Raw genomic sequence first — 22,988 nt, forward strand, 5'->3', positions numbered from 1 at the left:
CGTAAAAGTCACTTTGTGTCTGTAGTAAAAACTTATGAGCCATAACATATCTATGTGAACGTGAAATTTTGTAACTCTTTAATTTCAACTTTTTAACAAGCACTGTATTGCTATTTTTGTCTATGAAAAAACACATTAGATTTATTAATTAAACTAGAACAGTAGAGTTAGCAAAATTACCTTCTGTGTAAATTATTTATGGAAGATTTTATGAAGTCTTGTAGCGAGACTGAAGGTTATCTTTTCTTTGATTTAAGAATTTACACTTAAGCTCATACATCTAGCAGAGCATGTTAAAAATGCATGGAAGAGAAAGTTTCATTATTTCAACTTATTTAAGATTCATTGAAATTTGGAGATCATGTGGATTTTAATATTAAGATCCCTTCCTATAAAACTGTATAACAGTGTTTGTTGTTGTTTTAGGTCCTTGGGGATTTTTTTTTAAGGTGGCAAACTTCCTCTTACTCCTGGCTCAAACCTCTATATGAAGATTAATGAGATTTGAAGAAGACCTGTGACGTGGGCCTTAGATTTGAGTATGAACTTCCCCCTTTTTAGTCTGTTCACCTATCTGAGTAGCTGTAGTTCTCGTTTCCTTTAGCAAGTTTCTGGTGAGAATCATCTAGAAGGTCGGAACCTCCCCACTAATCCCTCTAAAAGAAAATACCTCAATTCTAAATGAGGTTACATTGAGCCTGGTTCTAGAAGTTTCTCATGAGGTATGGGTTACCCCAGGACCCTGGGCTTGAGATTCTTCAGACGTTGCTCCAGTTTGCTGGGCCCATTCCATTGAATGGCCATCACAATTGGGTTTCCCAGGATGCAGATAGAGAATAATGTGTAGGGAGTTTGTTACAGAGGGATCCAGGGCTCAGTAACTGTGGATAGGTGGGGAAGGAGGCAGGAGAGGTCAGAGGGAGAAGTCAAATTATGATAGAGTTGCTGTGAAAGTCTCAGATGACCTTGCAAGGAATTCTGAGGATGGGATGACCATTCAAAGCTGTCCTGAGTGGAACAAGAGGGCAAGGTCTCTATATCTTCACATTGGTCAGTCATTGGAAGTGAGATACCCAAGGAAGGAGGCATGACCTTGGAGAAAGTGACTTTTCTGCAGCTGGGGTAATCTCTGGAGGGAACTTTGAACCAAGGACTGCCTGCCAATAACATTCCTCACAACTGAATAAGTCTCTTTCTTATTTTATTTTATTTATTTGGAACACACACACGCACACACGCATGGAGAGCACTCAAATATACTGGTTCACTCCCTAAATGCCTTCAACATCCAGGGACAGAGCCAGGAGCTGGGAACTCAATCCATGAGTGGCAGGAATCCAACCTCTTGAGCCCACACTGCTGCCTCCCAGGGTCTGCATTAGCAGGGAGCTGAAGTCAGGAGCCAAAGCTGGGAATCAAACCCAGGCACTCTGATATGGGATGTGAGTTTCATAACTGTTAGGTTAAGGCCTGCTCCAGTTCTCTATTTCTGACGAGTGATCTGGGCAAGCTCATTACAATGCCTACCACGTGGGCCACTGCAGAAGTCTACTCTTCTCTTCAGTCATTCCAAGTCAAACTTTATTCCTTGAGGCTTTTGCAGACTGTGTCACCCGGCTGAGAATGGCTCTGGACAGAGAAGTATAGGGGTGTCTGGGGTGAGATAGACACAGTGATGAAAGAAGCTGACTGAACTCCCTGTGAAACAACTCCCTTTACCCCAACACTGGGGCTGTCATCAAGGGGGCTGTGCTATGCATAGCCATGTAGCCAGGCAAGGCCGTGAAGTCAGCCATGTGCCCCATTTTCATTATGGTGCCAGAATCTTCTGTTTCTGTGGACCTGTCTGTCCAGCTACATGTTGCAGCTCCTTGAGCTTGGGACTACATCTTTTTTCATCTCTATATCTTCATAACATTGCCTAGTGCTTGTTTCGAGCTTGTGGTTAATACCTTTTAATTTAACAAAAGAAGAAATAGTCTGAGTATCAGTAGCACACAGAAGTATGATGCCTGGAGATTTCTCCTGGGCCTGTCCAAGACCGTGGGTTAGACAGTTTTGATTCTCTTCATCGTTTAGCTATAACTTGATCATTATTCTTTGCTTTGTCTCTCAGCCTAGGGATCTTCACTTACACTGAAGCCGACAGAATAGAATGGGGTTGAATTGGGCCTCCGTGGTGCCTGCTGTTGCCTGGAGTTGCCCCGAGATCTTGAATCTTCTGCTGCATGAGAAGCAGGGGAACTGGCTTGACCTGAAGCAGTCCTGAATTTGAACCCCATTTATTAGCTGTGTGATCTGGAGGAAGCTATTTCTCTTAAGCCTCACCCTCTTCATCTGTAAAATAATTCAGAATGGCCAAAAAGTGGAAGCAGCTCAAGTGCCCACCAACTGATGAATGTTTAAACAAAATATAGTCTATCCATGCAGTGGAATGCTATTCAGTCAGAAAAGAATGAAACTCTGACTCATGGTGAAATACGGTGGATGAACCTTGAAGACATTAGGTTGAGTGAAATGTTAGCCACAAAATGACACATAGTGTATGCTTCTGCTTATGTGAGCATGGATAGTTTGTTACCAGTCGCCTCTGACCTCTAGATGGTTTCAGAGGAACAAAGTATCCGATATTTATTTATTTATTCCTCAAATATTCATTAAATGAATACTGTTGTAGGTACTGGGATTACACTAGTGAAAAGGACAAAACTTCTACCTTTGTGAGAATTCCAGAGGGGAGAGGCATTAAACATATATATGAATAAATAAATCACATGGTCTCAGTTGATATAAAGAATGATAAAGATTGAAAGAACAAAAATCTTTAAGAAAGTAACATTTGAATGAATTTTGAATGAAATGAGGGAATTGTATTCCTGAAATAAGGAATGAAGGACAAGTGCAAAGGCACTGAGGCAGTGATGAGCATTGTGTGCCTAAAGAACAAGGAGGTCATTGTGATATGAACAAAGGGAAAAAGTAGGAGAAGGGGAGAGGAAATTATTTAAACCTTCTTGACCATGGTAAGGACTTCGAATTACACATAAGCATGATGAAAAACCATTAGAGACATTTGGTTAAGGGAATGACATGTTAGGCAGTATATCTTACAAAGCTCTCTCTGCCTGCTGGGCAACTTTGGGGGCCAATAGTGGAAGCAGGGAAAGAATTTAGGACGTCAGAGCTGATGGGGCCTTCAGTCAAGGAAGTAATAGTCAAGGAGGTGAGGTGTAGCTGGATTTTAAGTAGATACTGAATGTAGAACTGGCAGTTTTGATGCTTGATTATGAGATGGGAGAAAAGAGGTAGTTTTTTGTTTTTTGTTTTTTGTTTTTTTTTTTTTTTGGTCTAAGTAACTGATTTCAGGCAATCTGTAGTTTTACAGATGCAAGGATTATTATTCTCCAGCAGTAAGATGAATGGGCAGGGGGCAAGTGTAGAGAAAGGAATAACATGAGTCAGTGAACTATGCTGAACTCCCTGAAAAGCCAATCCAGGCAGTAGTTAAAACAGACAGATATGGTAACAAAGAGATTGTATCTGGGAGGAAGAAATGCTACCCTGGAAGATCTCTGGCCCTTGTTGATGGCCAAAGGAGATGACGTGGGAGGCTCCCGAAGTTCATGTACTGAAGAAAACTAGGCCTTTTGCTGGGAAAAACAGGATCAGCCCATTGTGGATTCTGAGAACTGTGGATCTCTTTCCTTAGGGTGATCTAGCATTTGCTATCCTGAGATAGCCCATCAGCAATGCCTGTGTCACAAATTAGGGTGAATACGTTGAACTCAATGCAACTGGAATCCAAAATGGCATATGATTTTAAAAATTCCTTCCTCTCTTTTCTCTCTCTGAGGGAGTCGCTCACCTGTATCCAGAGCACACATTGAATATTACTTTTCTGAGAAGGGACCTTGTCTAATGAGCTGGATGTCATCTCAGGGCATCTGGCAGGGCAGCAAGTTTTGCTCCATAACATTAGATGGTTGCCGGCTGGACCCAGATGACAGCTGAAGTCCTTTTCTACTCTAATGGTCAATGAATCTGTATTTTTTAAAAATCTATTCATTTATGTATCTATTTGAAAGGCAAAGTGGCAGAGCGGGTAGGGAGGAGAGAGAGAGAGAGAGAGAGAGAGAGAGAGAGAGAGAGAGAGAGAGAGAGAGATGCGCCATCTACTGGTTCAGTCCCCAAATTCCTACAACATCTGGGGCTGAGCCAGAGCAAAGCCAGAAGCTGTGAACTCCATCTGGATCTCCCATATGGGTGACAGGGGCCCAAGCACTTGAGCCATCACTTGCTGCCTTCCAGGATGTGCCTTAGCAGGAAGTTGGATAGGGAGCAGAGCTGGGACTTGAGCTCAGGCACTCCAGTCAGAATATGGGCATCCCAATCAGTGTCTTAATAGCTGTGCCAAATGCCTGCCCCTTCAAGATGGACTTTTGCTTGGTGGAATGATGAATGGTTATTCTTTATAGTTTTCTTTGTCACCTAGAATTTCTACAACTGATGAAACATACATATCCACACATGTGAACACATGCATGAGTTGTGTGGGTGACTTTTCCATCAATCATGGCTGAAGGTCTGTGCCTTTTCCCCACCAGTGGAGCTCCATGCCTTTCAGCCCTGTGTTACCCCTGCAGAAATACTCACCTGCTCTGTCATGTCCCATAAAGAACTTGGGGGGACAGGTTTGGACTTCATTGTCCTTTCCTGGAAGCCCAGAGGACAATGATGCACCTTGTTCTCAGTTCCCAAAGTCCCTGTGGTGCTGCCCTTCTCGTGGTGTTTGCTACTGACAGCGACTTAATTTATATCACAGAGATTTTGATATTAGCCTCCAGTATATATCTATTGGCTATTGAATGCCTCCTGACAATTGCTATTCTCTGTCCCTCTTTCACACACCAGTGTGTGCACACACACACTTCTAACTTTGACATCTACTATAAATTCAATTGAACTTCCAGTAGCTTCCACTGTGAGATCACTAATTATTTAAACTCATCCACGCTTTGTTTTCTTTACCTATAAAAGAAAGGACATCTGGGCCTACTTGACAGGGATGTTGTGAAAATAAAATAAAATGCCGTATGTGCTTAGTCTTTGTAATTTGGGCATATCCTGAACTGGGAATTTATTCTGATGTTTTATAGTTTTCTCAGAAAGACAGGCCTCCCTGGACAACATTCAAAACAGTAACAATCACTGGACTGTTTCTATCACAGCCAAATCTGAGCCTCAAAACTGCAATGCCTTTGGTTGTGTAATCTTATAAACTCGGGCATCTCCTCCCTAGCCTGCTTATTCCCTGAATCTTGAAGATTTGAGATTTTTTTTTATGAGTCTAACAAAAGCTTTTCCTGTGTTTATCAGAAGCTTTCCATAATCTTAGAATACTGGCTTTTATGAATTTAGCTAAACTAAGCCATTACCTGCTTTGACATGAGCCAGTGAGGACTATGTGTGAGTACATAAAAGAATAAAATGTTTTCTTCTGCAGCAGTATGGTGCTCTTCACATATTATTTGGTTTCCATTTACTCACACAAGACCTTTCGTGATGGTCACCTCTCACTCTTTTATTTTAGAATCCTGAACATACTTCCTTTCTAAGAATTAAGAGGGCTTTGGCCGTTGAAAACTTCAAGTGAGAGACTGCAGTCCTCAGCAAAAGAGGGAATTTTTTAAAAAGATTTTATTTTTATTATCTATTTGAGAGGCAGAGTTACAGACAGAGAGAGGGAGAGACAGAGAGAGGTGTCTTCCATTCACTGGTTCATTCCCTAAAAGGCTGCAATGGCTGGAGCTGGGCCAGAGCTTGGAGCTTCTTCGGTGTCTCCCATGCAGGTGCAGGGGCCCAAGTATTTGGGTCATCTTCTACTGCTTTCCCAGGTAGTAAGTAGCAGAGACCTGGATCAGAAGTGGAGCAGCCGAGACTCGAACTGGCACCCATATGGGATACCAGCACCACAGGCGGAGGGTTAGCCCACTATGCTACAGCGCTGTCCCCCAGAAGAGGGAACTGTGCCAGCAGACAGACTTTAGATTGGGAGTGTAATACATCCCTGGGTCTCCGGTCTACCCTGCAGAGTTTGGGTTCCCCAACTCTCTCAATCACAAGAACTAATTCCTTAAAATAAAGCTGGTTCTGTTCCTCCAGAGAATATTGACTAAGAAGAAAAGAAAGCCTGTGTCTCAACTCTTCCCTGAGACTCCTAGGGCCCTGTTGGAGAGAGATGATCAACACAGCCATAGAATGAATACAAGAAGGAACACAAAATCTCTTCTCATTTCACAACTCTAGTTTCTCTGCCTACCAAATCATTACAAGATGAAATTTTGCCGAATGCCACAGACTAATTATGAGCTTTTGGTTAGCTGACAGCCTTAAGTTATTCTGATTTTGTTGATTTATGCTGTCAGAATACACAATCTGACTTCTGACTCAGGTTTTCAAATTGATCCAAACTGCCATCAACAAGCCAAGTCTCCCAGAGATGATCTATAGGTTGATTCTTAATCCTTGCATAGATCTTTTCCCTTTATGTGTCAAGGTGTCTCTGTGGGAGGAACCAGGTGGTATAAACATGTCCAGATGACAGGCCTGAAGTTGTCTCATCTTTGTGCTGATCTCTGAGAAATCTTGTGTGGACCTAACTCATCTGACACCTTTGGGAAGCTTTCTGGGCCCTGTTTTGTGACTCTTCCTGCAGGTGGCTGCATTTCTGTGGTTGGTTTTTCACCCCTGGTATCTGAGGGAATTGGTTCTGGATTGCCCCATGGTACCAATATTATGGATGCTCATGTTCCTTATATAAAACTAGATAGTGTTTGCACAGAACATATGTATCCCTACTCCCATATGCTTCAAATCCTCTCTAGACCACTTCAATATCTAATACAATATAAATGCCATGTAAATAGTTGTTATACTGTGTTGTTTATGGAATAATGCCAAGAAAAAAAGTGCATGCTCATTACAGGTGCCATTTAAAAAATATATTTTCAATCAGCAGTTGATTGAGTCCATGGATGCAGAACTCATGGATGTGAAGGGCTGTCTGTATAATGTTTATAGTTGTAATTTGCTAACTCTCTAGACACACAGGGGCTCCTAATTGTAAGATAGTTATCTGCAACTATCGTTGACAAATGAGATTACTTTCAGTAACTCTGTTTCTGTACTGGCAATTAAATCTATATGGTAAACGTTCCAGCTTCAGAGAGAAACCTCTTTATTGTGCTTAGTGTGACGCAGAACTTACTTAGTTAACAGAGAATTTTGCAGGAAATCTCTATGCTGAAAAGTTAATGATTCTAAGAACACAAGGAGCTAAAAGGCTTGAGTGTCCATCACGTATTGATAACAAAAGATGATTCTGTTTGCAGCATTGTACTGGCTTATTAGATTTAGCTACTTTTACATCATAACAAATGTTTCATTTTCAAAATATCTTGTATCTCACAGGGCAAGTCATACCCTTTCAGGGGCCCATTCCCAGCAGTGTGGAATCCAATCACTTACCTGGATCATAACAACCTTTGGAGAATAATGGATGAAATGGGGCAAGAGGTAAAGCTCCGTTGACTTCATTTGTATTTTTCATAGTAAGTTTAATCCTTAGAAGAAAGAAGGTGCAGTGTAAGTAACCAACGCTTCCTTAGCACAGTGTAACATAGTAACATCCAGTAAAGATTTGTGAATTGAAGGAACAAACTTGCTTTTAACCTCTAAAAGAGTGAGATGTCAAGCTGACTGCTTTGTGTACTACTGAGGAGGAGGCAGACGATCATGTATCACTCAGCCTTCCAGAGATGATGTTTCTAATTTAGAAAATCCTCAGGACATAGCAAAGTAAGACTTTTGAGTCTTTGATTCCCCATCGTGCTCAAACTTGCAGCCTGTAAGTAAACACATACGAAGCTTAACTGAAAACTCCAATTTAGATGTGATTTGTTGCAGCTGTCTGAACATTGTTAAAGAGTTGAATTTATGAATGTGCTCTGTAAGTTAGTAGCTTAGTACAGTAATCCTTCCTTATCCACAGTTTTGCTCTTGCCTATTTGTTACCGGCTGTCAACAACAGTCTGAAAATATTAAATGGAAAATTCCAGAAGTAAAAGGTTCATGAGTTTTAAATAACTCTTATTAAAGTACATTGTTATAGTTATTCTATCTTATTATTAGTTATTGTTGTGGATCTTTTACTGTGCCTAATTTGTAAGGTAAACTTTATTTATGCATGGAAAGGGAGAACATAGTTTATTTAAGGTTCAGTACTACCCAAGATTTCAGGCATTTACTGGGGTCCTTGAAATGTGCTTCCTGAAGATAAGGGGAGACGCTGTAATCCATATTTGGAAATACTTCAGTTACAATGTACCTTCATTTAATGTGCAGGAAGTGACATCATAAGGTAAGTATGGATTGAATGGTACAGACATCTATCATAGGAAAGCTATACACACAGCATTTATTATAAAATGAAAGTCATTATTGGGGGAATTTGAAAAACTTACATTCTTCTTAAGTTAGAGTTTAATACTATTTGAATATTTATTTTAAATGGAATTGAGTATTTCCCTTTCTAAACCTCATCTGAATGTAGATTCCCAGTGATGCCCCTTGGAAGGCACCCCTTGCTGAAGAGTGGGACCACATGACAATGAAGGAACTGCTGGACAAGATCTGCTGGACTGAGTAAGACTTGACATAAGACATAGGCATTTTTGTGACCATCTTTCAGGTTTAGCGTTACGATATAGCGGGTATGGGACCAGCAGCTGCTTGGTGTCTAAAACTACAGTACTAGTTAAATGGAGTGGGCAGTACTAGTCAAATGGAGTGAACAGTATTGGAACTGGATGCTCCTCTAAAAATATTGATATGTCTAACTTACTTCTTTGGAGTAGTTTTGCATCACAAAGGTGATGTGACCTATAAAGTCCTCAGGATGTGTCACCTCCTTTACTTAGGAAAGCTTGAAGACAACCAGCTTAAAGATCTTATTCATCAAGCCGTTGATATAGATATACTTTTATAGCCCTCACTGGTGATCAAGTGTACAGATGGTTCTTTAGCATGTACATCTGCCGCTCTTTCATTTGAAGAGGAACTTTCTGAGAAGTCCTTTTAATAATATACAACAGTGGGGGACACATGTATGACTGGACCTGCTGCTCTCCTTAAGTGCAAAACATGTACGTTTGCAAGCAAGTATTCCTGATTCAGATATTAAATTCTTCAGGGCATGGGTGGGTATTTGGCATAATTGTTAAGGTGCTGCTTGGGATGGCCACGTGCCATATCAGATGTAGCACCTGGATTTGAGTCCTGGGTCCACTCCTGATTCCAGTCTCCTGCTAATACACACCCTGGGAGGCATTATATAATGCCAAGTACTTGGCTTCCCACCACCCATGTGAGAGACATGAATTGAGTTTCTGATTCAGCTTTGGTCTTGGCCTCTGCCCAGCCCCAGCCATTGTGGACATTTTGGGAATGAACTCATAGATGGAATCTCTCTCTCTCTCTCTCTCTCTCTCTCTCTCTATATATATATATATATATATATATATATATATATATATCTCCCTGCCAACACCATATGTGTATGTCCTGTCTGTATCTGTCTCTGTTTCTCATCTTGTTGGCAGAACTGGGGATTATATATAAATTGTGGAGGAGGCTGTATAGACAGCTGACATGGAAAGGCCTCACTACTCTTTGACAGCAGGGGAAATGGAAAGGATTGTGGGGGTTCCAGTTCAGGACATGGTGAATATGCAGTATACAAAGTATGAGAAACGGAAGCCAAGTTCAAGGAGACTGTCTTTGCATGTTAAACAGCATTATCTGGGAATGCAATTAGGGCTGGGGCTGATGTCTTCATTCTCTAGGCACTGGAGAAGGAAGCTAGGATGCTCACACCCAAAACTAAAAACAAGTTTTTAGGAATATCTGAATCTAAGATGTGGTTGACATCAAAAGACCTGAAATGTACATACTTCTTAATACAGAAATTCAGCTTAGAATTTAGTTTAAAGGAGAAAGAACAGGGGTAAGGGGCATACAGATGGAAGAAGGGAAGGAAGAAGAGAAAATGAGAGAGGAAGTTTCAAAGAATTATTTTTAAATTATTTTTTTAAAGAGGAAGCCCTAAATATCCAGTAATAGAAGATTGGTAGATTAATTATGAGACACTGAAAAGTTAGAAGGCTCTAGAGTTTTAAAAATCATTTTGTATAGAAGTATTTAATGACTTGAAAAATAATATTTAAATGCATGGAAAAACAGGCTGTTATAGAGTGTGTACAGTGTGATTTATAACCTCATTTCTAAAAATGAAACTGTATCTATATGCTCTGCAAAAGCAATAGGCAACCAAGAAAATGATTTTAACATTTAATATCAAATGTCAATATTTATTTTAAGAACTTTAAGACATGGCATCATTTAAAAAGTCTTCATCAGGTATCATATTTCGTGGTTACAGAACATTCCATGGAAAGTGAATATCATAATGGATTTATTACTGTTGTTGTTGTTGTTATTATTGCTATACATTCTGTAAAAAAAAAAAAATCTTTGTGTTTCTCCTGAGTCTTCAACCTTTGAAAGCAACTAATTCTCGAATAGCAACATATTTTGATGCCATGAAATCAATTTTTTGTTAAATCTTTTTATTTATTTATTTATTTTAAAGATTTATTTATTTACTTGGAAATCAGAGTTACACACAGAGAGAGAGGAGAGGCAGAGAGAGAGGTCTTCTACCCAATGGTTCACTCCCCAATTGACCACAACAGCCAGAGCTGAGCCGACCCAAAGCCAGGAGCCGGGAGCTTCTTCCAGGTCTCCCCTGCAGGTGCAGGGGCCCAAGGACTTGGGCCATCTTTTACTGCTTTTCCAGGCCATAGCGGAGAGCTGGATACGAAGTGGAGCGGCTGGGTCTTGAACTAGCACCCATATGGGTTGCTGGCGCTTCAGGCCCAGGCGTTAATCTGCTTCGCCACAGCGCCGGCCCCTGTTATATCCTTTTAACAATTATCTAGTGCTATTTAACACTTCTTATGAGAATATGGTTTGTAATGTAATGTACTTTGACTGTAATAAAGTTGCAATGTTTTAAAATTATATACTTTATAGATTTTCAAAATGTAGTGAGTATACAATCATCTGAATTTGTTTTATAACTTTTGTTATGTAAAACTTTTGGTAAATTCAGCTAAGTGTTTTCTCCTCAGAGAGGTTTACCCTCCTTGAAGACGGGACCACTGATATTTCTTTGAGATCATAGACTTCGGCCTGGTCCTCTGCTTGGTGAATACTCTAGGTTGCTGTATGACAGAGTAGAATGTTCTGAGATACTAGGAGGGTAGAAACACAAAATAATTTTGTAATGCTTCCTAAGCAAGATGCACTCAGGGTGATTTCTGGTTTTAAAGAAAGTAATCCCCAAAGTATCCAATCTACTGTTATTCAGACTAAAGCATAATCATAACTTCAAAGGCTATTTTTTTTATATTTGACAGGTAGAGTTATAGACAGTGAGAGAGAGAGAGAGAGACAGAGAGACAGAGAGACAGAGAGAAAGGTCTTCCTTCCGTTGGTTCACTCCTCAAATGGCCGCCATGGGCGGCGCTGTGCCGATCTGAAGCCAGGAGCCAGGTGCTTCCTCCTGGTCTCCCATGCGGATACAGGGGCCCAAGCACTTGGGCCATCCTCCACTGCCCTCCCAGGCCACAGCAGAGAGCTGGACTGGAAGAGGAGCAACCAGAACTAGAACCTGGCGCCCTTATAGGATGCCGGCACTGCAGGCGGAGGATTAACCAAGTGAGCCATGGCGCCGGTCCCCCAAAGGCTACTTTTGATCACTGTTTCAGTTATGGTCACTTATAACGTATTCCTCAGAGGCAGAAATTCCATTTTCCATATCATAACAGCCATGCAAATACATTGTTTTTGAAAACCTATACTTAGAAGAAATGCATCAAAATGATACTAGTGTTTATCCTTTGGGAAGGCAGAAATATGGAAGGTATTCGTTCCCTCGTCTTTTTAGTTTATGAATTTTTCACATTTTATATAACATGTATATATTTTTCATGTAGAAACATGTTGTAACATTTATCTTTTTAAAAGTCAACAGGGCAAAAAATACAAAAAGCATTACACTAGATTCTTTGCACTTCCACCCCCCAAATATTGTTCCTCTTCTTTGTTTTCTCACTGAATATCCCAGAGTAAATCAAAAAGAAGACTCAGAATGAGCTGGCCCTTCAGAGAGAATTACAGTAATCCTCCATTTCCCCTGGTTTTGCTTTCCCGGTTTCAGCTACCTACTCTCAACTGCCGTCGGAAAATATTAATATTTGTCTTGACTATTTCAAGAGAGAAGAAACACATTCACCTAACTTCTATTACAGTCTATTGTTAGAATTGCTATATTTTAGTCTTAGTTATTGTTACTGGTCTCCTCCTGTACCTTGTTGAGGAATAGAAGTTTATTACGGGTGTGTATGTCTAGGACGACATGTTGTAGCTATGGGGCTCAATACTACCTGTAATTTCAGGCATCCACTGGGGGTCTTGGGACACATTCCCTGTGGATAAGGGGGGCACTATTGTACTTTCACATCTGCCTTCACTTCCAAACAAGATTGTTTCTTTCCCAACAAATGGGCAACAATAACAACTGGAATCCGCAATATTTTTATGTTTAATATTGGCTTTTTAACTGGGCCAGCATTAAGTTTTTTCTATTTATTACACTCTTGACCTTATGCACCTGAATTCACCTATAAAATAAGAAGTAAACTAAATAGGATGTCAGGAAACAGCAAACGATGTTGTCCATTTACAGAAGCATTTTAAGCTGATGTTTGGATATTTGCTTTACATAAATACCACAAATTGCCTCTGCAAGGACAGCATGCATTAGTAATTTCCTTCCCTTCAGTTATCAGCAGGAATCTCATAAGATGAACTAGAAGTTACTTCAACATATATATGACACTATTTTGCAGGCCATGATGGTGGGGACTATCACAAAAGTGCTGTCAGGCACTGTTGTGACTGCAAACATTGTCTCAATTCTACAAACTTCTAGGATCAAGATATACTACAATAGAGAGATGCCCCTTGGTGATTGTACTTTCAAGGTTGCTAGCTGAATAGTTAGAAAACATTTTGAGGTTTCAAAAGCTTGAGTTTTGAGTCAAGTGTGATTTGATTTGAAATTGTACCATTTAGTGAATTGTGTACCAAAGTATTACTCAACTTTCAGAGATGTAGTTTTCTGACTTGTGAACTAGAGAAAATAATGGCTATTTTATAGGATTGTTATAACAATTCAACAAGATAAGCTTACAGACCTTGTCAGCACCACCACTATCCATTGTCAGCACCACCAGGTAGAAAATTCTGCATCAGATATAACCAGATTAACAATATGCAAACTTTATGTCAAAGTCAAAATAGAGATTTGTCCTTTTTAAAGATATCCCATGTTTACATTACCACTGGTGGATTTTGGGGTGTGCTGAGTCCTTGGAGTTGCATGGGATTGCTCACTTTCTGTTGTATCTTCTGATAGGCTATAAATTCTAGCCATTTACCTGACAAATGTTCACCCCTCTATTTTTTTTTCTTTCTTTTTTTTTTTGACAGACAGAGTGGACAGTGAGAGAGAGAGAGAGAGAGAGAGAGGGAAAGGTCTTCCTTTTGCTGTTGGTTCACCCTCCAATGGCCACCGCGGCCGGCGTGCTGTGGCCAGCGCACCGCGCTGATCCAATGGCAGGAGCCAGGTGCTTATCCTGGTCTCCCATGGGGTGCAGGGGCCAAGGACTTGGGCCATCCTCCACTACACTCCCTGGCCACAGCAGAGAGCTGGCCTGGAAGAGGGGCAACCGGGACAGAATCCGGCGCCCCGACCGGGACTAGAACCCAGTGTGCCGGCGCCGCAAGGCGGAGGATTAGCCTATTGAGCCGCGGCGCTGGCCCACCCCTCTATTTTCTATTAATTACTTATCCTTTGCGCTTGTCTTCAATTACTCAGTAGAATAACTGAATAAATAAGTATTACTAATTTTTTGTTTTGTATAGTACCTGCATAACCTTTGCATATTATAGATGTTTAAAAAATAATTTTTAGTTGATATTTATTATCAATCATTCATTTAATCACCCAACAAGTAATTATTGAGTGCTTTCTATGTGCCAGACACTATTTGGTTAAAGAACATGACAGTATGTAGGAAAGATAAGGTCTCAATTTTCATACATTGAGTTTCTAGTGGGGGAGACATCAACGAAAATAATAAACCAATAATCAAGATAATTTCAGAGGGTGAAAAGAGTTCTAAAATATTGGATAATGGCAAAGTTACAGAATACCAGGGTGCTGGGAATATGGAAACCAGCACTTATTTTAATAAATGAATAAGAGCATTTTTCATTCTGATTAAGCATTAGAATAAGTTGTAGGGGGACAGGATGGATAGAGAAGATAGACATGGGCTGGATCACTTAGTGCTTTGGAGGCCATGGTGAAAGACCTGAATCTTATTCTGGTTTTGAAAGGATGTTATTAGAGGGTCTTAAGCAAGAGAATTACAGGGTGGGTGTTTGGTCTACGAATTAAGACATCAGTTAGGACTTCTGTGTCCCACATTAGACCATCTTGGTTTGTCTTCTGGCTCCAGCTCCTGAGTCCAGCTTCCTGATAATGCAGACCCTGGGAGGAAGCAGTGATAGCCCAAGTAATTCTATTCCTGCCACCCACCTGGGAGACCTGGATTGAGTTCCCAGTTCCCAGCTTCAGCCTAGCCCAGTCCCAGCTGTTGTGGGAGTTTGGGGAGTGAACCAGCAGATGGGAGCTGAGACACACACACAGATTGAGAATATGATATGAATTGATTTACACTTGAGAAAGAACACCATGGTAGGAAGGAAGGTAAAAGCATCTGATCTTGAGGGTGGTGGCGATATCTGTTGAGGACAAGAGAAGGCAGAAAAACCAATCTGGAGAGTACGGCCATGTTCCACATAATGACATTTTTGTCAATGAAGGAGCACTTATATGCTAATGGCTATACTACGTAGCCTAGGTGTGAAGTAGGCTATACCATCTGTGTTTATGTAAGTACTCTCTATGATGTTCACACAACAATGAAATTGCCTAACAATGCATTTCTCAGAATGTGTCCTGTTATTAAGTGACACACGTCTGGAATTGCAACACTGCTGGCAAGAGATGAAGCTAAATTACTGGTGATGAAGTTGGAGTGAGGTGGTAAGCAGCAACAGGACTTCCTGATGGATGGGGTGTGAGGAGAATGATGTAAAGAGAGGAATTGAGCTTGATTTCTAGAGTGTTGACTTTAGTGGATGGTGGTGGATGGTGGTGATTTCACTGAGATGGGGCTCAGTGGGAGAGCAGCAGGTGGGTCAGAAGAAATCAGGACAGCAAGAATATAGGCTAGAAACTGATTCTGAGTAAGGTGTTTTGTTTAAGGGGGAAAATCAAGCTTATATCCTCCAAATCTCTGATGTTGTGTTTCATATCAGATTCTATTGACATTTTTTCATGACTTGCCAAATTGTGCTAACATAGCCAAGAAAATGTATAATTTTAATAATGTCTAGAGAAGAAGAAGCTATCCTATATTTGCCCATTTTACTCTTGTTTATTCCTGTGCAGATCTGCGAAGAAGCTTGCCACTCTCTTTGTGAATCTGTGTGTCACTGCAGAGACCCATGAGGTCTCTGCTCTCTGGTTCCTGTGGTATGTGAAGCAGTGTGGGGGCACGACCAGAATCATGTCAACAACCAATGGAGGGCAGGTACCTCATCCATCTCCCCACCTTCCCAACAGAGTACTAGCACCACCAAAACGAAAGATTGGTGTCATCCCTCAAATGTGAACAGCTGAAACAGGAGGCAGGGTTGCGGCTTTTAGAGCTTTACCATAGCAACTCTGTGGCTTTCATGAGATACCCAGTGTGAGAACCCAATGGCTAATGTGATTTCAAGACTAGGCTTGTCTCTCTTTATGGACTTTTGCCACTTGCCGTTTGGATATACATCCCATTGTTATTTGGTAAGTTTGTAGGAAATCATCAGCTAAATACATGAAGGGGTCTTCAAAGAGTTCATAGAAAATGTGTATTGTGAAAAACTGTGCACACCTTTCAAAAAATTGTGCAGCAAAACAAATATTTAATTTGATTTTCCATGAACTTTTTGAAGTCCCCTCAGAGAGCAGGGGTGGTGACCAGACAGGTGGGACGTGAGAACATTCTGAGGATGTCTACCTGAGATTGGGGACAGGGACTCTGCAAGAGTGTGACCCGGAAGGTGACTCAGCAAACCTGGAATTTTCTCACAATCCAGCAGTCTCTTACTAGAAAACAATGGCGCAGGATGCAAATTCACAAGAGCAAAAGGAACAGTTACACATGTTGGAGTAAAGACAAACAAGGAAAACCGGGCACTGAGCAAAGGGTGCCTGCTCCTGTATCTGTCACTCCGCTCCAGAGTCCTCTTTTCTTTCCAGGAGAGGAAGTTTGTGGGTGGATCTGGCCAAGTGAGTGAGCGAATAATGGACCTCCTGGGGGAGCGAGTGAAGCTTGAGAGGCCTGTGATCCGCATTGACCAGACTGGCGAAAATGTCCTCGTGGAGACCCTAAACCATGAGATATATGAGGTAACCAAGACCCTAGAACCAAGGGGAAGAGGCCTGAGTCCCACAGATAACCAAAGCTGAAATAACGCCAAGGATAGCCCCAACTTCATAGGCAGGCACTTTGCCAAAAGCTACTTCTATCTGAAAGGAAAAAAGAACCAGCATCTTGGCAGGAATAGGCATTTACAAGTGCCTGTATTATCCAGCCTCCATGTTAGGCTGGATAATGATTAGAAAACCAAAGGAAGTATTTATTTGATAAGTAGCCAGCTCCTCCTATATGCCTGACTTCCTTCCAAGAGTTAGGAACAGAGCAGCGAGCGAAATAGATACAATTCTCTACTCCTTGAGGCCTACACTCTAGTGAAGATGAAAGGCCATAATCAAATATACAGCTAGATTATATAGACTGTCAGATAGTGACAAGGAGTATGGGAAAAACCAAGCAAAGGAGGGAGAGGGTGTATCAGAAGCTGGAGTAGTAGGATTTGTTGTCTAAGTTTCAGTAAGTTGTGCAAGGATGACTTCTCTGAGAAGGTGATATTTGAGCACAGAACTGAAGGAGATGAGGGATTGAGCCATGCGGTTTTCTGGGCTAAGAGTGTTCCAAGTAGGCTCTATAGCCAGTGCAAAGGCCCTGGGGTGGGAGCAGGCACAGCATGGTTAAGGAGCAGCAAGGTGGTCAAAATGGCAGCAGTAAGAGGAACGAGGGGAAGAGTAACAGAAGATGGGAATGGAAGTTTAATAGGAATCCATTTCCTGTATGACCTTCAAGTGATTATGAGGAACTTAGCTTTGACTCCAAGTGTGATGGGAAGTCATTGGAGGTTTTGACCTAGGGAACAATAAGAGCTGCTTTAGGTTTTGACAAGATCCTTCTAGCTTCTCTTTTAAGAAGAGATGCTTCTGGGGGACCAGCACTGTGGTGCAGCAGGTTAAAGCCCAAGCCTGCAGTGCTGGCATCCCATCTGGGTGCCAGTTCAGGGTTAGGGTTAACCTGATGTCATCACATTTTGAATACATGTATTGCATTATTACACCATATCCAGTATATATGTACAAATAAAACAATACAATTGGGGCTGGCGCTGTGATGCAGCAGGTTAACGCCCTGGCCTGAAGCACAGGCATCCCATATGTGCGCCGGTTCGAGTCCCGGTTGCTCCTCTTCTGATCCAGCTCTCTGCTATGGCCTGGGAAAGCAGTGGAAGATGGCTCAAGGCCTTGGGCCCCTAAACCCATGTAGGACACCCAGAAGAAGCTCCTGGCTCCTGGCTTCCAGTCGGCCCAGCTCTGGCCGTTGTAGCCATCTGGGGAGTGAACCAGCAGATGGAAGACCTTTCTCTCTGTCTTTCCTTCTCTCTGTAACTCTGACTCTCAAATAAATAAAATCCTTTTTAAAAAAAAGAAGAGATGCTTCTGAGATTTCTCTCAGTGCTCTAATGGCATTTAAGGGAACTGGGAGAGAAGAATGGAATTCTAGTTTTGGAGTAAAGGAGGAAGTAACTAGGCAATCAGTACAATAGCTGTGAGTTTTCTTCAAATCCTACTATACACCCAGATAAGACATGCATTTCTTTCTTTCTTTCTTTCTTTCTTTCTTTCTTTCTTTTTTTTTTCTTTTGACAGGCAGAGTGGATAGTGAGAGAGAGAGAGACAGAGAGAAAGGTCTTCCTTTTTGCCGTTGGTTCACTCTCCAATGGCCGCTGCGGCTGGCGCATCTCGCTGATCTGAAGGCAGGAGCCAGGTGCTTCTCCTGGTCTCCCATGCGGGTGCAGGGCCCAAGCACTTGGGTCATCCTCCACTGCCTTCCCGGGCCACAGCAGAGAGCTGGCCTGGAAGAGGGGCAACCGGGACAGAATCTGGCGCCCCGACCCGGACTAGAACCCGATGTGTCGGCGCCGAAAGGCAGAGGATTAGCCTGTTAAGGCACGGCGCCGGCCAGACATGCATTTCTAAAATTACTTTATAAATAGTGCAAATCACAACAGTTTCATTGCTATTTTCTTGTAAAGTTTTTCCCTAAAAAAATTGACTGCTTCCACAGCTGCCCTAGCAGATAGGCATATAGGGGAGGGTTCAGGGCTCTCCTGCACTGACAAAACTGTTTTGTCATCTGAAAAATACCTGGGGACATTGAGTAATTATTTTCAGAAATATCTTCATCTATCCATTTCAGAAATAAAGTACTAAATGTATGTCATATATCAGATTTGCTTTCAGTTAATCCATCAGAGAGAGGGAAAAGGATGGAGGACAGATAAAATATGATGGCAAGACACCATAGTTGAGTAATACACAAATGCTATTGTCTTTGCATTCAATACACCGCTTTCTGTAGTGTTTGAAGTGTTCTGTAATAAAACACGATAAAGATGAAAAACAAAAGAATAGCTGGAAAGGGGACAAGGGTAGAATGAGAAAGAATCATTAGGAGAAAAACCTGTAAACCAATTATGTTAAACCATGTTGCTTTTTTTTAGGCTAAATATGTCATTAGTGCTATTCCTCCTATTCTGGGCATGAAAATTCACTACAATCCTCCTCTGCCGATGATGAGAAATCAGCTGATCACTCGTGTGCCTTTGGGTTCAGTCATCAAGTGCATGGTTTACTATAAGGAGCCCTTCTGGAGGAAGAAAGGTGAGTCATTTCCCTTTATGAAGACCTTCAAGAGAAGGTCCAAGAAACTGGGCGTCAAGACATGCACTTGCTTATAAGTGTTTTTGTTAGCATGCTGGACACGAATCCTTAGTCCAGGTTCTAAGTACAGTTCTTTCAAGTAAAGTATGTTAGACAAACTCATGGGTTTAAGTTTCCATGGAATATGTCCAACTCTTTAAAATGCAATATGAAGTTTATTTAATCCTCCTACAAAATCTTGTGAGGATGGGTGATTAACACTTCTTAATACAGGTTTTAAAATATGGGTGTATAAGCCGGCGCCGTGGCTCAACAGGCTAATCCTCCACCTAGCGGCGCCGGCACTCCGGGTTCTAGTCCCGGTCAGGGCGCTGGATTCTGTCCCGGTTGCCCCTCTTCCAGGCCAGCTCTCTGCTGTGGCCAGGGAGTGCAGTGGAGGATGGCCCAAGTGCTTGAGCCCTGCACCCCATGGGAGACCAGGAGAAGCACCTGGCTCCTGCCTTCGGATCAGTGCGATGCGCCGGCCGCAGCAGCCATTGGAGGGTGAACCAACGGCAAAGGAAGACATTTCTCTCTGTCTCTCTCTCTCTCACTGTCCACTCTGCCTGTCAAAAATAAAAAAAAAAATGGGTGTATAAAGATATTCACAAAGATGAGGATTTTGAAAATGCTTAGCAAGCCATCTCATGAGTGTCAAGATTCTACTATACACATGTATATCAAAAGGTCATGGAAAATGGAATTAAAGGTAAGTTTATGGTGGTGCAAAAGTTTTTGAAATCCATACACGTCAGAGGTCTTCAAAAAGTTCACAGAAAATGTGGTATGAAAAAAACACATGGATTCCAAAATCATTTTTTGTATCACAATAAACTTCTCTTCTGGTTTTCTTGAACTCTTTGAAGTACCCTTGTGGTAAATTAATTTGTTCGGTCATATATATTCAACAAATGTGTACTGAAAGGCCCCCATCTTTGCCAACCTTCCACCAAGTCATCCTAAGTCCAATCTCCCTCACCATCTCTACCCTTCCCTCTTCAGGGGCCATGTCAGCCACCTGAGCCCTTCATGCTAAGCCCATATATGTGGAGAGAACTGGCTGTTAGCAACACTTTGTATCCTTGCAGTCTCCCTGCTTCTGCTCTTCTTTTAGCTGTTTATACTTTCCCTTAAATCTTCACATCTAATTTATATCATTTTCAGTGACAGGAATAATACCTGCTTTGTAAAGAATTATGGAAATATAGGGTTGGCATTTAGCCTACTAGGTAAGATGTTGGCAAGTACACTTGTGTCCCACATACATGCAGTACATGGGTTCAATACTCCACTCCAGTTCCTGACCCCAGCCTCCTGCCAATGCAGACCCTAGAAGACATTGGCTCAGGTAATTGGATTCCTCAAGTAATACCCATGTAGGAGAACTGGATTAAGTTTCTAGCTCTCAGCTTTGGCCCCTGGCCATTGAGGAAATTTGGGAAGTGAAGCTGTGGATGAGAATTCTATTTCTCTCTCACACACTCTCTCCCCTCTCTCCCTCTGAAATTAATTATTTCATTAAAAGCTAAACTAAAAATTACAGAACTAAACCCACCATAAAACTTTCAAACAGTAAAAGTGTATGGAAAATGTCCCTCTCCTATTGCTCTTTCCCCCAGGGAACCATTGTTAAAATTTTAAGTTATTTGTTCTTAAAGATTTACTGTTTGCATTGGTAATACTTTAAATATGTGAGGGCTCTTCAAAAAGTTTGTGTAAAGTAGAATTGAAAAATAGGTTTATTCTGGGGTAAAAATGTGTTTTTTATTTTAAAATACTTTATTGCTCATGTTTTTCAAAATTCAGAATAGAATAAGGAAAAAAAAACTAAAAATCCCAAATACAAATAAATGCTCAGATATAAAAATACTATGTGGGGCCGGTGCTGTGGTGCAGTGGGTTAAGGCCCCAATCTGCCACACTGCCATCCCATGTGGGCACCAGTTCGAGTCCTGGCTGCCTCAGTTCTGATCTGGCTCTCTACTGTGGCCTGGGCAAGCAGTGGAGGATGCCCCAAGTCCTTGGGCCCCTGTAACCCACGTGGGAGACCTGGAGGAGGCTCCTGGCTCCTGGCTTCAGATTGGCACAGCTCTGGCTGTTGCGGCCCTCTGGGGAGTGGACTAGCGGATGGAAAATTACTCTCTCTGTCTCTACGGAAGTATTTTATTCTGAATCTTCCTCTTTATCACCTCTTATAGCTACTATAGTCTCTCCTCCATTCTCTCTTAGGATGTTTCTTAGTACTTTTGGGGAAATTTACTTTTTAAATCACTGTCTTTTTTCCCAAGAGTTTCTCTGGTTCATTTGTTTCTACTTTTGTCTTTGCTTTTTCTACTTTTCTTTTTAATTTGAGAGACAGAGTCCGAACTCTCATTCTCTGATTCACTCCTTAAATGCCTGTTAAGGCTGGGGCTGGGGCAGACGGAAGCCAAGAGCCAGGAACTCAATCCAGGAATCCCATGTGGGTGGCAGGAACCCAATTGTTTGCACTGTCATTACTGCTTCTCATTAACAGGAAGCTGGAGTCAGGAAGTAGAGTTGGGAATGAAACCCAGGTACTGTGATGTGGGACATAGGTGTCTTAACTGGCAACCCACCTGCTCGACCAAGTGTCTGCCTCACTTTCTTCTGCTAAGACCCCCTTACATGTCTGGAAGAGCCCTTCCTGTTTAGGAGTGAGGCCCTGCGAAGCTGGTGGGATGCTCTGTGTATACAGGCAGGACTCCTGAGCTTTCTTCTGTGAGTGGTAGACATTGCACTGATTCTGCATGCTTCAGGTCTGGCGTGAACATGACATTTCTCTCGGCTCTTTGTTCCTTCACTTCCTTCAAGTGTCCCTGCCTGGCTCACAGGCTGGCTTCATCCTAGGAAGGAAGTATACAAGGAGTCCCTCTACCCAGAAGGCAGTTCCTCCACTGGTATCATGTGCCAGCTCCTTGTCTCATCTGACTGATTGCTACATGACCAACATGAACTTTCTCTTTTCTCTGTCCTGTTTTTCTCCTCTCTTTCTTGCCTTCTTGTAACAGCAACTTCTCTTGTATTAGCTTTTAAAAAATATTTATTTATTTGAAACATAGGGTTTGGGAGGGAGAGAGAGAGAGAGAGAGAGAGACAGAGAGATCCATCTTCTCTGCTGGTTCACTCCCCAAATAGCCACATCAACTTGTGCTGCTCCAGGCTGAAACCAGGAGCCTGGAACTCCATCTGGGTCTCCCACATGGGTAACAGGGGCCCAAGTAGCTAGGTCATCTACCCCTGCCTTCCCAGACACGTTAGCAGGGACTTAGATAGGAAGCGGAGCACCTTGGGTCTTGAACTGGCGTTCTGATATGGGATGTCAGCATCACAGGTGGCAGCTTTAACCCACTGCACCACAACACCAGTCGCCCTTGTATTCTTAAGTCTCTGAGTTCTTGGACAGACTTTAAGCACATCTCCTTCCCACACTTCAGTCTTTCTCAGTGTCTTTCCTGACCCAACACACCTGAGTGGCATGAAAGTACCCCTCAAGCTAGTGGCTGACATTGATTCCCTGGGGTGGGCAATGGGGAGGGACGTGGGAGGGGAAAGTGTAGTTTAGAAGGCCTCTGAGTGCATCTGTTCTCACACATGT

General features: G+C 42.0%; 1 protein-coding gene across 1 annotated transcript in view; it reads left to right on the forward strand.

The window, feature by feature from the left end:
• MAOB (monoamine oxidase B) overlaps window positions 1–22,988 on the forward strand; it is a 111,348-nt gene that overhangs the window by 64,401 nt on the left and 23,959 nt on the right. The window contains exons 4-8 of the mRNA XM_062184088.1: window positions 7,471–7,575; window positions 8,612–8,703; window positions 15,707–15,848; window positions 16,562–16,711; window positions 19,174–19,333. Coding sequence (XP_062040072.1) covers window positions 7,471–7,575; window positions 8,612–8,703; window positions 15,707–15,848; window positions 16,562–16,711; window positions 19,174–19,333 — 649 coding nt within the window. The remainder of the gene's footprint in view (window positions 1–7,470; window positions 7,576–8,611; window positions 8,704–15,706; window positions 15,849–16,561; window positions 16,712–19,173; window positions 19,334–22,988) is intronic.

The sequence above is a fragment of the Lepus europaeus genome, chromosome X (assembly GCF_033115175.1).
Source record: "Lepus europaeus isolate LE1 chromosome X, mLepTim1.pri, whole genome shotgun sequence".
In the NCBI taxonomy this organism is placed as follows: domain Eukaryota; kingdom Metazoa; phylum Chordata; class Mammalia; order Lagomorpha; family Leporidae; genus Lepus; species Lepus europaeus.